The 17790-nt window shown below is 35.3% G+C and overlaps 1 protein-coding gene across 1 annotated transcript; it reads right to left on the bottom strand.

Moving 5' to 3' along the window:
- Positions 1 to 240: 240 nt before the first annotated feature.
- On the bottom strand, positions 241 to 9125 carry LOC125242334. Its single transcript, XM_048151111.1, has 4 exons — positions 8990 to 9125; positions 5953 to 6080; positions 1116 to 1459; positions 241 to 876 (listed from the first exon to the last, which is right to left on the bottom strand). Exons 2-4 carry the CDS (start codon positions 5981 to 5983, stop codon positions 649 to 651), a joined length of 603 nt encoding a protein of 200 aa, XP_048007068.1. The 5' UTR covers positions 5984 to 6080; positions 8990 to 9125; the 3' UTR covers positions 241 to 648.
- Positions 9126 to 17790: the final 8665 nt, after the last annotated feature.

A 17790-nucleotide genomic window follows, 5' to 3' on the forward strand; every position in this document is an offset into this window, starting at 1 on the left:
TATGAATTAGTCGATAAACATATTTTGCATTTTATTAAAAAGGAAAAGGTACAAATAACCTAATTTAATTAGTAAAAACTACACGAAAGAGGCATTCCTTTCGTAAACATACACGTGTACCTCTTGACTTGAGCGACTTTGTATGCTACCGTAAATAAGATTATTTTTACTTTGAAATTCTGTTCGCGTGTAAGTGACTTGTATGTCTTTTATGAGAATAAATATCTTTAAACCTAAACATTGTAAACAATATTAACTTCCGTTGATATTTACAAAATGAAACCTCATTATTGATCCCCTTAATTAAACCAAACCAAACATAGTACAATATTATACCTCAGGTATACAACTAAAATATCTTACATGCAAAAATTACAAGTAAAAAAATTGGCAACTTAAATTATATGCACAATTAAATGTACGACATAAACTTGAAAATATGTTAACCATTTTGTCAATATATTTATGACGCTTGTAAGGAGTCTCAAGATTCTGTAGAACCTGCAACTAAATCATCAGTGTCTATTCGAGTGCACTTTGATGTTAAGATGTCATGTTAAGAATTAAATAAAGTACAGTCCAACCCATTTCATTACATTAACTACTATTAAGAAATCTAACTGTCAACAATAGGTTCCCTTATCGCTCCTAGCACATGATCCGGTTTAAGGTAATATTTAGGCGGGTCATGGCAGTGCTCTTCAAAAGCCGAAGTGATGAAGTTATCATCGTCAGTGAAGACACAAGCCCGGCAGTTCTTGAGCGTGGAGCAGACCCATCTGGTTCTGTTAGGTTTGGTGTATTGACGGCGGTAGGTGTATTGCCGGAAGAGAAGCATCTCCTTGCCTTTGCGAGACGTGATGACGACTGCTGTGTCTGTGAATAAAAGATACGAAATTATCTTTTCATCTTTTTTTACTACAATTGCCCTTCATAAATGTTATGTAAAAGAGATCCTATTCAAATGAGAACACCTTGTTAAATAAACTTTTTCAAACGATCAATATGATTATGATTTCAGTTTCAATTTGTTTAGTAGTTCAATGTCTTGATCATAAATAAAGTCGGTTTATTGATTTAGATAATGTACATAAAAAAACTTGAACGATACGTACCAGTTTGATCCGTGTCGATATTCTCATTGAAGGAAGGCTGTGCTTGTGAATCTTGTTGGACATGATGATCTCATCATGGTCATTTAGATAAAGGAACGCCGGACATCCCTTGTCTGTAGAACAGTTCCATCTAATGCCATGTTTGGACCTATACGCCTTTCTATATCTATGGCCGCCATATTGAAGTATAGTGTGTCCTTTGCGAGATTGTACAAAAAGAGCAACATCTTCGCAATCTTCATCCATTTCTACTATTTCTTCGGGTTCCACTTCCTCTAGTTGTTCTACTAATTGTTCCTCATACTGGGCTAGTACTTCCAGTTCTAACTGCTGGTCTAATTCAACTGTCAACAAAAAAAATATGTTAGTTTTCAAGAACTGGTAACTAACTTGTTTACTTTCCGTTAATGTTTACATATCTTTGCAATTATTTATAATATGGGATTGGGATTTTGGATTGTAGTACAAATAAAACTATAACATAACATGCATTTATTTAATAAAATATCAATTAAATATTCAGAATGACAATGGAGATCACATAATGAACACGATTATAATTAAGATAATTTAGGTATTTCACACAATACTTATTCAATGAACAACAATCAGTAAAAAAAATTAAATAACAACTTTTTATAGTCAGATCAAGATTCATACTTAATTGGATTATTATAAAAATTAAAAAAGGTTTTACATAAATCGCTCCTGAAACACGTTACAAAGTACAGGATCATGATTATGCTTCTGACTATGTAATATAAGTTCAAACTTGTCGTTGATATGAACATAGGCATCACAGTGACGTTGGTTAGGTTCGTTACACCACCACCGCGATCCGCCAGTGAAGTTAACCCCTTTCTTAAAAGTATACCCATTAACGATAAGCAGGGTGTTCCCAGTAGACAAGGTCACTACTGTAACTGAAGAAAAAAACACGTTGCACGCAACAGAAAACAAAAAGAAAAAAAATCTACAAAGCGTGAGACTTTAAACTGAATACCTACTGAATACATACATTTTACTTCTACTTATATTCTACATTTCTACTGATTTGCTACTCTACCTAACCTAAATACCTATGTACAATTAATATTTATGCTACAAAAAAGGAAAAAACTAAGTCAAATGATACTAAGATATGTGACGTTATCTGGGTAAAGAGACCTTATTGTCGATGGCGCTTACGGCGTTATGAGCGATGTTCGTGTACAAATACGACGCCGCGGGACATAAGCGCCATCGACAATAAGGTCCCTTTACCCATAAAAAGTCACATATACTTAAACCATGGTGTAAAAATATTCGGTGCTCTGTGTAGTAATCTATAAAAAAATGTATAAATAATCCTTTTTACATTAGCATTTAAAGCACATATAATAGTATTTTATGCAACTGGTGGTTAAAAGAGGTCAAAAAAGGTGAGTGGCGTGGGTAACAATTTGAGGCGAAGCCGAAAATTGTTAATAAAGACGCCACGAGCATTTTTTGACTCAGTTAAACACCATTGCATACAATACTTTTTCTACGACCAAGCACTTATTTTGAAAGAAAATTATAAATTCAACAAATACCTACTTTCAGTCATCTTAATAGTTATCTAGGTGGACCGCCTACCATTTTGAATATGCAGTTTGAGTGCAAACATGAAAATAAAACTGTCTATGGTATGGTTCTTTGAAGCCTGGCCACTAAGACGAATCCAGCCGAGTTGAATCGAGTTCTCATACATTTGAATGCGATTCGACGCGTCGCCAATGAACGCAGCAGAAAACGAAGGAGTCTCGACTCTGCGAATTGGTTTGTTAAGTTGGTAGCAATGTATTTACTGAACTGTAACAGCTATATCGTGCTACTGCTACTAAATGTTTTCAGGGTATAGACTAGATAGACTTGTCCTGACATCTTTTATGTAGGGTCTTAAAGTTCTATGTACGACCTTGTAACTCACGAATAACAGTACGGGAGTAGAAAAAAAGGTATAAAAAAATTACCTTTTTATTTAAAATTAAATTTAAAATATTGTTAAAATTTGTTTATTATAATGAAAGAGAAAGATCCAAATCGTTCAATCAAACATACACGTTCAACCCAAGTAATGACAAAAATTTTCACATCGTTGTTTTCCAGCACTCAACCTACTATACCAGCGTGTTTCAAACTGTGAGGCACCCAGCAACATTATAAAGGGGGCGCGGGACCGCGGGACAAGTGCACACATCCATTACCTAACTAATAGTAAGTGAAGGGAGGGGAGAAAAAAGTTTGGGCGCAGGTTTACTATACACTCCTGACTTAAGTCTAACGTAATGAGGCGGTGAATGGGAATGTTTGTTGACCAATTTGCGGAGCCGCAGATGATTGTCGACGTGGATGTACACCCTGCAAGCGTAGGCGGTGCGACCGGAGCACCTCCATCTCCATATTGTCCCAAGATTGATGCCTGTTGGGTTGCTAAACGTGTAATCTTGGTAAACAAGCGCTCTCTTTCCGCTCTTGAAGGTAATGATTTGAGCTGAAATAAGATATTGGTAACGTTTTTTTACTCATATCATTCAACAAGACAACATTCCCTTAAAGGGATAAGTTTGCCTCTGTACACTCTTCTTATTATCGGTATTCTCTGTACTTTATGTAATTTGTTTTGTGCAATAAAATGTTTTACTACTACTATGTACAGTCAAGTGTAAAAATATGGGTGTACACATCTTACTCAAAAATATGTCCTATAGCATCTTAGTCCGGTGTAATAAGAGCGTAGTACCATATTTATGAGACGATTATTTCGATACGTATTTTTGCACTTGACTGTACAATGGAATAGAAAAAGTTTACTAAAATAAAAATAACTATAAAATAGGTCACCTAAATATGACACTCGTTATCATGTCAATCTTTATTTGAATAGCAATATGTACGCACTCAGAATCACGAGCTGATTCGATCTTGATGGTAAAAAAATGTGTCTTTATTTTTTTTCCTTTTACGTCACGATTTTAGTATGAACTTACTACGTGCGTGACGTATTGGAAACTCGAATTTTGTATGGAAAATTTGGGACACATTTTTTTACCGTCAGGATCGAATCAGCTCTTGATTCTGAGAAGAATGAGCCCAGACACGTCCAGATCTGGTGAAATTCGATATTCGAAATTTATTTTGGAAAACGCCCACTTCTCAAATTATTGGATGATATGATGCTACCAAGTGGATGCCACATAGACCGTGGACGCGGCAGCCTCAAAAGGAGATAGAGGGACGACCTAGATACCTTCTTCACGGCCGGAAGAGGCACTAAACCCGGGAATCATGGAGATTAAGGGGAGAGGCCTTTGCCCAGCAGTGGGACTAGGGATGCAAATAAGAAAAAATACCAAATGTTTTTTTTTTCGAATAATGAAAGAAAACCGAGCATCATTGTTTTTTTTTCTGAATAGTTTTTTTTTTCAGATGAACGAAACATTCGACAATAAAAGTTTTTCGTGAGTTGTAATAACAATAACGTACATTTTAATTCGATAAACATTCAGTGTACAAACGTTTATTGGGGAATCCCCGATGCGGCGTGTAGCGTGGAGAGGCAGTGGTGTTGCCAACCGTAAATAGCGATAACTACAAACTACAGATTTCGTAAATGTTAGTTTTATAAGACTAGAAATTAAAGTTATTAAATTAAATTCCTTTAATAGTTAGCACAAAGTCTAAAAAACCGGATAAATGTATTAACTGATGGTCCAGAACAATCTGGTTTTTTGTTCACGGTTTTTTTTTTCAAGCTAGAAAAATAACCGTCTTTTTACAACCCTAAGTGGGACACCATTGCAGGCTAGCAGTGCAGGCTAGTAAAAAAAGAGATAACCACTTCAGATGGAGAAATTCATCAACTTGTTAAATTGTATACTTAATTTAATTTTCGCTGGTATGAATTATTTAACATTCTCGTTCCATTTATGAGCTGGTTTACCTCCTGTGCAGTTTGACGCTATTAAAAGAGCTTTATTTATACCCATTGCGCCACTTCTCCAGAAACATACTGCTGAATATGATTTCATGTCATTTCTTTTCGGTGAGGTTCGGTAGTTTATTAACGCCTATAGTTCAAGTACCGAGCCATTACACATAATAAACGTTTATACTATCAACCAATAAGAAGATTTGAAATAAATTTAAGTATTTATTGATTTAAGTAAATTGTTTAAAATAGGTATAGCTAATTAGCTATCTACATTACCAAATAATTTTATAATCCCTTAGGCTAATCCCACTGACATCTGTCAAATTCTATATAAAATGGTGGGTTAACCCTCCATTTTCGGTGGTGCAAGAGACCCTTAGGTATACATTGGCATCTCCAGCATGCACCGGGGAACAGAAAATTACATCAGTGCTTTCCTATTCCTACCTATGTGGACGGTGAACTATACACTCCTGTCTTAAGTCTAATATATTGAGGTGTAAAAATGTTATAAATAGGCAGTCATATTTATCTCTATTTAAATGCAACTTAGGAATAGTACCCGAATATAATCTTATAAACAAGTATACACGTATTAAAACAATTACCAGGGAACTTAAGCAAAAGTAAAGTTAACATACTATATCATTAAAATCAATAATAACATAATGCATATTTATTACGGAATGAAGCAAAAATGCACCCAAAATAATGTGTAGTTGTAACTTAGCTAAAGATGTGCGTGTGTGTTAAAGAATGTGATATATTAAGTTTTCAGTTTCCTTGTAACTTAAATAATTAACATCTCTGTTGAGGTGGTGTATGCGTATGTCTATTGACTAATTTGAGGACACGCAAGTTCCTGTCAACGTGGATGTACACCTTGCAAGAGTAGGCGGTTCGGCCCGAGCATCTCCACGAGGTCCCGTGAGCCACTATTGTTGGGTTACTGAACGTGTATTCTCGGAATGCTAGCCTGGAGATACCATTGTCCAGAGTTATTAGTTCAGCTGAAATGAGATGGTGGTAAGCTTAAGGCCGTGAGATGGTGGTAAGCGTAAGGGATCATCCCCACACAGAGACGCATGTCCTGAGGCGCGGAACGGACGTCCGCGCCACGCCGCCTGAATGTAATTTAAAAAACGTCTCCTCAGTACATTTTGTATAGGAAAGACGTAAGACGCGCCCCCAGGCGACGCGTCGCTTGGCGCGCGCCGCGCCGTCTGGAGCGCGCCAAGAGACGTCTCTTGCGCCTCCCTTGCGCGTCCTTCCTATACAAAATGTACAGAGGAGACGTTTTTTAAATTAAATTCAGGCGGCGTGGCGCGGACGTCCGTTCCGCGCCTCCGGACATGCGTCTCTTGAGTGGGGACGGTCCCTAAGGCCATGAGATGGTGGTAAGCGTAAGGCCAGAGTGGACGCTCGGAGCGATGCGTGCGGGCGAACGTGCGTCCACCCTATGCAGCGCCGACTCAGGGCACTTGTATGAGCTTCGATTGTTTGACATGCACGCCGCACGCCCCGCCCGATATCAGCGTGCACTCAAGCCTTACAATAAGACTTTGATTATGAGTGTCATTATCGTCCTGGTAAAGCAGTCCCTATCCAGTCATATTTTTTAATTCAGGTACAGCGTGGAAAAAAGAATAAAAATTTTAAAGGTGGCAACATTATTAGTGTCGTCTCTTTCAAATAAATATATATATAAAAACCGGCCAAGAGCGTGTCGGGCCACGCTCAGTGTAGGGTTCCGTAGTTTTCCGTATTTTTCTCAAAAACTACTGAACCTATCAAGTTCAAGATAATTTTCCTAGAAAGTCTTTATAAAGTTCTACTTTTGTGATTTTTTCATATTTTTTAAACATATGGTTCAAAAGTTACGCACTTTTTTTTCCCATATTTTATTATCAAAAAAACGATTTGTCCAACAATATTCATGTTGGCGTGATTATCAGCCCCCATATACATGTATTGGTACCTAATAAAACATTTCAGCTTTCGTAGATATACTATTGGTTACTGAGATTATCCGCGGACGGACGGACGGACGGACAGACGGACAGACAGACACGGCGAAACCTAGTTGACTACGGAACCCTAAAAATGCGGTCTTCCCACTTACTACGATGTTGCCACTTTTGAAATTCAATATAAATATCGAAATGGTGTAATTTATAATTATTTATTTGCTTTTTACGTGGTAGGTACACAGGTACTTACCTTCATTCTCTATAGATCCAACCCGTAGATCCAATTTGGATCTAATGAGAATTTTTTTATTCGTTAGATCCAATTTTGGATCGACGGATACGGTTCTTACATGCAATAATATTATGTCTAATGCAGGTACAATTATACTTAATACTGATTTAGTATAGGTACCTACTGAAGGCAAGAATTTTATTACAATTAAATTTATTTCATGTGTAAACTCCAATTCAATTTCTAAAACTATATTTTATTACACGATAGAAAAGTATCGTTAAATTTTTAACCTTTTCATCCTTCTAACGAGATCAAAAAATTTTATAAACTCTACTCATATTATAATAAAAATATACAAAAGTAGAAATCATTTCTGTGAATAATAAGAAATATCATAATCGCGTACATTTTCGTCTTTTGTACTTCACAGATAAAGGCGCAATCAGACTGCTGTGATTTTGGGTTGTGAAGTGCTGCGACAAATCAACAATATGAGTGGTACAAATGAGGAGGTGCCTCATGAGTGAGGAACTCAACACTATCTGGGTCGTTTAAATAAAGGGTTGTTTTGAATGTGGGAAGTATGTAATAAACTGACTCAGTGTAACTGGGTGAATCAACTTTTCTTTGCCAGCAAAATTTCGCATACTTCGACTACATGTGGTCAGAAAATTTAATTGGGATTTAGTCTAATTAATGTATACTTATTATATTAAAGACAAATATACTAGCTACGCAATACAACATGTAATTATAGGATTTCCTATTTTATAACTTTGTTTCGAGCAGTGACCCAATGGACATAGCTGTCCCTCACTTTTGTATGAAAAAAATGTCTCTTCCACTGGTCACATATTGTTTTAATTAAAAATGAATCGTTTTTAAATTTTTCCCTAATTGGTATACGTGAAATAAGGATCTTTATTCACGATGGAAAGGTTAAAAATCACAAAATTAGACCTAATAATAAGTAAGGGTAATTCTTACAAAAAGCAAGAAAAAGTTGATTCACCCAACTGCACGCTTGATTTAAAACATATTAATCTTTTCTAAATCTATAAATGGCCAATTTACAGACACCCTGCACATTATTTCAACACAACCGACTCGTTAAGTTATTATAACTAACTACATTATACCTATAAAGAGTATAAAGGCATTATATTTTCCACTGAGCAACAGATTGCTTATAGACAATTACTAGATTACTATACAGAAACTACAGAAAGAGAGCAGATATCGAAAAAAAAATTGCATTACTGTCGTAATAATTAAGGCTCTGATTATGAAACCTTTAAGGATCCTTATTTTGAATGTTTAAGTCGTCAATATGCACAAAACAAGCGGGTACACTATGTTTGGATAGCAAGACCGATGTAGGAACAGAACTCTAGTAATGTATACGTACCTACCGTACTTCGCTCAGCTAGTTAGGAAGTGAGACTTTCTACAACCCTATATTAATGGAGCATACATATAAATATGCAGACCAAATCTGATTATCGAAGACCGTTCCACATTAATCTTACGAAAATGCTCTCCTAAATTCCAGTTGAAACCTACTACTCCGTTACTGGTGTAGATTGCAGCTACACCTTATTGGTCTTCAAAAAAGTCTGGGCATGCTATTCTAATGCACAGTCTCAACAAAAAGTCCTTTACTTGTTTTCTCATATACCGGAGGCAAATGCATATGTTCATTGGATATGCTGACCAGCTCATAATCATCATTGACGTGGAGACAGACCGAGCACTTCCACTTAGTCCTGCCCGAGCAGAACCAGCGTTCGCCTCCTGGCAACGGGGAGGGGTTGGAGAAAGAATAACCATTCAGCATGAGCAGAGTGGCGCCATCTACCGCTGTCACCACGGAAACTGGAAGTTTGTAAGTACCCTCAAGTAAGTACAAGATCTATCTAAGGAACATATTAAAAGAATGTGACACGCACGAGAACTTAGTCCTAAACAGCTGAGTCAGATTGTATTATAGGAGCAAACAAAAGAGAAAAAATCGAATATTATATATTACATTTTGTATGTAGATGATTGATTTCCTTAGTTTCTTTTCGAAAGCCTTGGGTAATTATGAGCGTCTTAGCTGTTGAACGCAAAATACCTATACATATTAATTACAGTTACAATACATAGTACAAGTATAACAATTTTGAATGATTCATAGTATCTTCAGTTAACCGTATATGTTGTGATTTCACCGGTGAAAAAAAGTATGTAACTGTAGTAAAACGTTTTAATACTTATAAATAGTTTATGAGATATACTATTTACCTACTGTAAGATGATGACATTTTGGCAAAAATTCATAGTCAGGTTTGAAAGAGATAATTTTGAAAATAGAAATATGTTATACCGTAATAAAAAGTATTATTTAATAAGTATTGCATAGGAGTTTGACTTGCTAAAATATTTACAAAGTGCTTTTATAGGTATGAATTATACATTTCATAAGTAATTATTTAATCACCCCGTTTTCGAAGTTACCCCAATTGTAATAAAATGCTCTAGAAGTACCTGAATTGCCCAGGCGGGTGCGTGTGTTCATACTTTGAGTACATAAACACATTAGAAAAATCCGTGTACACCCTAGCTTTGCACATTCGAGACTTCGTCATTGAGCAATACCAACAAATCTTGTTCACCGTCACATGGTGCTTCCAATATTTATATTGACGGTGAAGTAGAAGCGGCTTGCTTTTTTCTGTCATGATGAGAACTGCCTCACCTGTCAAATATTGTTAAAAACGTATAAGTACACATGTTAAGGCATGTAGTTAACGCAGAATTAGTTTAAAAAGCACTTACCTACCTTTTGTTTTGAAGTTACTCTTGTCACATGATTGGAAGGCGTACATAAAATGCTTTTTTTCGTAGGTATATCTATTTAATATATCTAAAATGTTAAACAATGTCACAATATTTAAGAAAACACATTATTTTTTCATATACCTAAGTTATAAATCTTACGTACCTACTTGTACTTTCTCAAAACATAAAATCATCTGCCATATTTGAAATCTTACATTTATAATCAGTATTTACGTTACTTATTTCGTTTATTTGAGGTAGAGAATATGAGTGAGGCACCTGAGAAGACAAATATGAAGGTAAAATGACAAATACTTATATTACTTCTCAATAAAACATATTATTAACAAACTAAAGATAATCAAAAGACTCTCACATTATTAAACAAACTAAATACAAGTAATACAACCAAGAAACTCTTAAGGCGTCATTGTTGATGACCAATAAGGTCATGCTCAAATAGCACTACAAATAACTTTTCGCTACAAATACTAAAAACTAGTAAAATGTTAATTCAAGTAAAATGCACATACATATTTGTCTCTTAAATAACTAAAATAAAGTTAATCAGATACTATTAAACTGAGACTATATATTTCTAAGTCAGCAAGAAGCTGCCTATAAAACAGCTTAAACAGCGATAGAACTGTGTCGAATTAGACATTACATGAGAAATATGCTAGAAATGTATGTGGCAGAGGAACCGGTTCTGTACTGCCACCACTGCCAACAGAATGATACGTTTTGAACACAATTATAGGATGTATTTAAGAATTTTCTTAGCATTACAATAAACTTGGCTTATATTTCTATTACAAACGCTTTTAAATCATTTATTCACATATATTCATTATTTCGATGCAACTTCTGGTACTTAGTTTATGGACCTATGTTGAAATTTCGAATGGCCATATGTACTGAAAAACGTACATTTCGTTACAAAGTCTCTTTTCCGCACTTGTATGCAATGCACTATTATGTGACTGGTGCATAATGAGAGGCATAGTTTTGTGAAACGAGCCGATAGGCGAGTCTCTATACTCTCTATCTGTTATCGTAAAGTGATAAAAAATAAACAAGATATTTAGGTCGTAAAATACACATGTTTAGGTTTAGACTCCAAAGGTGGGTTCTTATGGTTATGTTTTCCTCTGGTTACCACTATATTCAGGTATTCGTCCGTGGTAACTTTTGCTTTACATTCTTCTGATTTACTATCGACACATTTCCATACCACTCCTTTCTTGGATTTGGAAGCTCTTGAGTACATATAGCGTTGATATAGCAGCCGGTATATACCTTTTTTGTTACCTTTTATAAGAACTGGACCTATAACAAAAAAATAATGTTTATAATTATGCTGTCAGTAGTGTTTCATTAAACCTAATGGTTGCCTGCAGAAACATAAATATAGGTCGTGGTCAGTACATTGTGAAGTAAATATTTACCTAATAGAAATAAGCGAAAGGCGTAAACTACGAACTACTAATAGGTACTAAAACTCGCACCTGATCAAATACTCACGATCAAGTCTATAATGCTTATCGACAACTTATATATTTCATGGTATATTTCATTTTAGTTTTAATATAGGTAATATACGTAATAGGTGTGAGTTACTTTGCTTGCCATGGTACGACAGTGGAAAATAAATGTTTATTTCGCTTATTTCATGCCGTATAATTAAAAGAAAAGCAGCCGAAGAAATGGGCGTATTTTTGATAATAATTAAACAAATAGTTTTTGAGACAAATATTTTTTCTTTTTGTAGTTTAATTTATACAGAATGAAGAAAAATCACACAATATATGTTCTATATATGCTTGCTACTGTCCAATTTGGAACATTATTCAACAATAGGTTACAAAAAAAAAACATTTGCAATCAATAATAGTATATTCTTTTTGATTTAGATAGTATTTTTGTCAGACGAAGAAACAATAGTGTGTGTAATGTACGAAATCATGAATTGTAATTTTCGGCAAGGCAAATATACCACTTTGCTCAAAACACGCGAGAAAATAAAGTACTTACCTAATATATAATTGGTTGTAAGTATAGATTATTAATTCCTTAATTAAAAAATAAAACATACATAAAGTACGCACAAAAATACTGGTAAAATTAAACGAACTACATCATCAGAAATAATCATTTCAAATGAAAAGTTTGGAAGCAGTTGCGGTCTTTGTTTAGACAAAAATAACAACTGCATTTGCTGCAGTAGATGAATGATTTTAACCCACAAAATTTGCACCTTTGCCTATCGGTTCCCCAAGCTGGCCAATGGCCTATGCCATCTTCTGCTAATTCCCTTGGAGGCATGTTTACTTGTCGTCTTCTAGGTTTTTTCATAAATTCGGTTGCCACGATTTTTCTCGAAAGTAATTTATGTTCATCTCCGTCATAATCGGATAGTAGCTCATCTTCACTTAAGTCAGGAAACGACGTACACATTCGGCTATGCCTTTTTAACTGATCTGGAAATACTTATTTAGCTTATTAAACAGTAAAACGTTATAAAGTAGTCAACCACAATTGCAAGTCAAAATTACTGTCAAAAGTTTAGTAACACATATATCAGGTGATCGTCAGAATGGCGGGTGTACATCAAGCAATCCTGGTGTGGTATACTTCAGGAGTTAGTGCTAGCAATGTGCGCCAAAATTGAAGCAATGTGCTCTTGAAACTACAGAGATATTTAAGAAATTAATGATACCCGCCATCCTGACGTCAGGTCGGCGGGTGCACTTCCAGTTCTTTAGCTAATGGCTACCTCCTCAAAGGTGAAAGTACTGCCTAAGGTTAGTGCTCGCAATGTGCTTCCCCATGTATGAAGCACAAACTAATACGGAGAGCCGTTCAAGAGTATTATGGAATTGACTTGCAACCATACTCGTATGTGGTAACATAATAAATATAATAATCGTTGTAAACTAAATTGCCAGGCCCAAATGGATCTTAAAAATAACACATTCAACTCTTCGGTGATTATATTTCCATATTTGAAGTCATTTATTTATAAATACAATATTTTTTGTTAACAGCTACATGACTGGTTACATAATATTAAATATATCACAAAACTTAGTACCTAAGCCTACTTAGGTACCTATGACAAATAACTTTGTTCTTATAAATATAGGGTGGATTTACGATTCTTATTATTCTTTGCCCCCCCCCCCCCCCCCATATATATAATTAAATGTAAGTTATAAAATAAGTCGAAGGTATTGAGTTAAAAATGTGCAGATAAGCTATAAATACTTACAAAAGCTGCTGGCAAATACCAATCACAAATAAAAATAATTACTAAAATACAAACACATGTGTAAAATATGTGTATGCAAAATAAAATCTAAATAAATGTAGGTAAATATAGTACCTATATACACCAAGCGTGACAACACACAATACATGTTTATTTTTGTTTTTTTTTTACATACGACATCATTTATGTATAAATTAAATTATTTGTTCAATAGACAGAGTTGCCATTATTTAACGTATGTTTTAAGTATTTTATAACTAAAAGGAAAATAAGGAATAACCAAAGGAAAGTCCGTCTAATATGACACAAAACTTACTTGAACAGAACGAGTGTGGTGTGCCATTATTTAATTATAAACGAGTATATTTATAGAAATGTGCATTTTCAATAGCTTTGCCTTTGCCCAACTTTATCGATTCTAGGACATTATACCGGCGATTTTGTAGTTGCTTCCACGGTAGAAATTGACCTTTATTTGCATAAACTTAATTATTTTTAAATGTTTATTACAGCGTTGACTGGCGTGGTATTACAATATTTTTTACAACATATTTTTTTAATACATTTAAGATTGTGCCATAAAATGTCTCGAGACGAAAAAACCTGCGGCAGTTTGACAATTTTGGTTCCATGAGTATGGGTTCCGAATAATTGCAACACTTTATTATTAAGATCAGTAATACAATTAACCTTGCACTTTCTTGAGTTTCTCGAGGAACAGTACCACTTGATGTGGTTCTCTTTCTTTGAGGCGTAGCTCTTGTTGTAAGTGTATTCGTTGTAGAGGAGCACTGGTTCGCCTCGAGAAGACGTTATAATACGGCCTGAAAAGATATCTGTCTTAGCGAGTGAGAGACCCCACACTAGCGTCTCGTGCGTCGGTGACTAGACAGCGATTTGGTAGATGTCGCTAGTGTCGCTACGCAGCTGCGACAACATCAGGTCCAGTCGTATCCAATATACCATAGTTGACCAGAGTTGAGTATCTATACCTACAGGCTGACGCTCGGGAGATAGTGTGGGGTCTCTTTGAATAGTTTGAATGTCTAGAAAATAAGTAAGCGATATTTTCCTAGGATTATTAATTCCAGTATTTGTGATTTTGTTTACATGTGAAGTAAAAGAAACATAAATATAGGTATATACATTTATGCAATGTTTTAAGCATGCAGCGCGATGCGACTTTAGCTCCCAACGTAATACCTACAAATAGTACCTAGTCAAATGTATATTTTTTAAAATAATATTTTATTGCGACCATGGTATTGGTATAGCTTAGCTTACTATACTGTACTATTTAGCTTATTCCTCTCAGTCAGCTTTTTTTAGAATCTTTAGCATAATAAGAAAAAATATAAGATACACTCAAGTAAAAACATCTCAAACTGAAAAACGTAACATTTTATTCATAATAAAGTAAAATAAGTCTTCACTCTTCCTGAACATTCGCTTCAGTCTCAGCAATTTTACTCAGCCTCTTAGCCGACATTCTTATATATTCCCCGTCATCATTCACATAGAAAATCGGCGGTGGGTGACTGTGTGTACTATCAAGTACTACAAACTGCCCGTTATTGTCTAGAGACACTTGGGCCGTGCATTTTTTGGAACACCGGGACGAACAAGACCAGGTCACTCGGTTCTTGCTCACGCTGTTTTTGGCGTAGGTGTATTGCTCGTAGACTAGCAACTTGAAACCCTTTTTGGAGGTGATAAAGTGTATTTCTGAAAAATTGGGAAAATGTAAACTGACTGTGTGTCTATATTTTTGTTGAAGAGGCGACGTTACGCTAATATCTACACCTACGTCAACTACAAATCACGAAATTAATGACAAAAACAAATAACTAAATATTTATTACTTATAATATAATAAACAACAATATAACGAACAATAACTCTAATAAACATTATATTATCAAAAACTGAAATTTCTACACGAATATATATTTTACTGGTGCCATTGCCATGATACACTAAAAAAATAGCAAAATTATTTCTCACTCTTAATTTTTTCGTATTTTTTGGTTTTGTACAAATGCCTGCCTGTGTGGTGACGGGTTAAGAATTTCACCACCCCCTTTCTTCCCGTGGGTGTCGTAAAAGGCGACTGTGGGATATAGGTTAAATTGTGGCATAGGCGAGAGGCTGGCAACCTGTCACTGCAATGTCACAGTTTCGTTTTCTTTCAACCCCTTATTTGCCAAGAGTGGCACTGAAGCTTTAGTAGTTTCATGTGTTCTGCCTACCCCTTTATGGGATACAGGCGTGATTGTATGTATGTATGTACAACTAAAAAATCACGGTCATACTCAGTTTATTTTTAACAGTCCTTTCAATACAGTTTATATACAAAATAAAAAGATCCTCATGTGAGGCACCCTAAAACTTGAAAACTTTACATTCCACTCTATTTTGACTCTTCCTCCACTCTAACAACCCACTGCGTCATATCCAGCTTCGGCGGTGGATGAGTATGTTCACAATTAAACTTAGTCACCACAATAGCAGTGTCAGATTCCTTGGTAATAACGTTAGCTTTGCAGCCCTTCTTGCGGTGGCTGGAACAGGCCCAGTGGGCGCCTCCGTCCTTCCTTGAGTGTCTCCAAGAATATTTGTAACCACGGAAGATGAGGAGGCCGTTTTCCCCTCGTGTGGATAATATGAGAGCTTCTGAAATTGTTACACTTACGGATTCAGACTAATTCTTTCCAGTGATCCAGGCCACTTTTAGGCGTGAATTATACAGAGACGGCCTGAAGGCCAGGCGCAAATATGGCAAAACATTTTTAAAGCGGCATCATGCCCTCGCAAAACTCCGTCTGTGTATAATTCACGCCTTAGGTAGACATATATTGTAATTTCCTTTATAACCGATTTAGTTTAGAGGAAAGTCTCTTATTTTCTACTTTATGATCATGAATCGAGCCTTTTAAGCAATTAGGGATTATGTCTAAGAGCGTAAGAGAGTAAAAATGAAACAAGTAATTTATAAAACTGTCTTTTGATATATATTTTTCCTTCAATTTACATTTTCTGTTATAAAGTACACCAAAACAGTAAAAAAACCATTAACCATTTTAACAAAGAAACCATAACCAAAATATATTAACATTTATCATTGTACAAAAATAGCATTATAAGACACATGGTTAGAGACAGACCAGGCTAACGATACACAGACTTTACAATGACAATGTTGAGGTAACATGAAAATCATCAAATCCCTCAGAAAAGATTTTCTTTCTAGGACTGCCACTACGTCTTATCAAAATCGGTACAGACAGGGTGATCTCCTGATAGTGGTGTGAGTCCCCGTTTGTCATGTACAAGTTATATCCCTATAGGCGTCTCCTCCCCACAAATCCATTTCATGAGTCAATCACAAGGTGATAATTAGTGCTCTCTTAATTCTTTTCTACTTTAACCTGTAATTGTGTGGGTATTTCTATCTTAGGCGGAGGATGGTTATGCTCACAATTGTATTTATTAACTACAACAGACGTTTCAGTTTCTATAGTATGAACATTAGCTTTGCATCCTTTCTTCTGGTGACTTGAACAGGTCCAGTACGCGCCGCCCTTCTTCTTGGCGTTTCTCCAAGAATACTTGTATCCTCGGAATATGAGCATTCCGTTATCTCCTCGAGTTGACAGTATAAGCGCCTCTGAAATTCAATCCTGTTTCTGTTATTTGTGATACTCTTAGAGTCGCACCAAGATGTGCAGCATAACTTTAGATAGCGCAGAATGAAATTGTTACCTATTTATAGACATTTGACGTTTATAGTAACACTTCCATTCTCTGTGCTCTTAAACTTACTTCAATTTAGTTAAAAATACGAGTTTTTTTTACCTCAACGAGTTATTATTATGGATGGACAATTTAAAGATTTTTTAATATTTTATCCTGTTGTGATTAAAAATGAAAGTGCGGTATTTTTCCAAAATGTTACTGAATTAAAACGAGATGTTACGTTTAATATTTATTCAATTAAATTTAATGACATAGATCTAATTGCTATCTAGTATGCAAACATACATACACATCTTATGCGTAAAAAAGCTAACATAGTTTTAACATCACTAGACTACATGACTACACGAATAATTGTATATCTCAAATAAATCATTCTTCCCCTCTCTCGAACAAGTGCTTACGCATTAATTAATGCTTAGGAGCATTTCATGAAGTATCGCACTATTCGCACTAAGCACTAATTAATCATCGTACTTTATTATAATGTCAGACACACCTAAGAGATCGCAGTCAGTCAGGTAAGTACAGTCGCCCTCAGATACGTATATCGGAGTGACCAAGTGAGTATAAAACATCTGAATAACAGAGTAACTCTCATATTTGTGAAATTTGGCCGCTTCGATGCAATGGCTCCGATGTTGGCGACTGCGTATAATAAATAT

Source organism: Leguminivora glycinivorella, chromosome 2 (assembly GCF_023078275.1).
Source record: "Leguminivora glycinivorella isolate SPB_JAAS2020 chromosome 2, LegGlyc_1.1, whole genome shotgun sequence".
In the NCBI taxonomy this organism is placed as follows: Eukaryota; Metazoa; Arthropoda; class Insecta; order Lepidoptera; family Tortricidae; genus Leguminivora; species Leguminivora glycinivorella.

Excerpts from the sequence above, each read along its gene's own strand:
- LOC125242334 (XM_048151111.1), bottom strand. The coding sequence starts at position 5,983 with ATGCTCGGGCCGAACCGCCTACTCTTGCAAG. Across the intron at positions 1,460-5,952 it reads GAACCGCCTACTCTTGCAAG|TTGAATTAGACCAGCAGTTA; the intron begins GTGTACATCCAC and ends TTTTGTTGACAG. Across the intron at positions 877-1,115 it reads TATCGACACGGATCAAACTG|ACACAGCAGTCGTCATCACG; the intron begins GTACGTATCGTT and ends TTTTATTCACAG.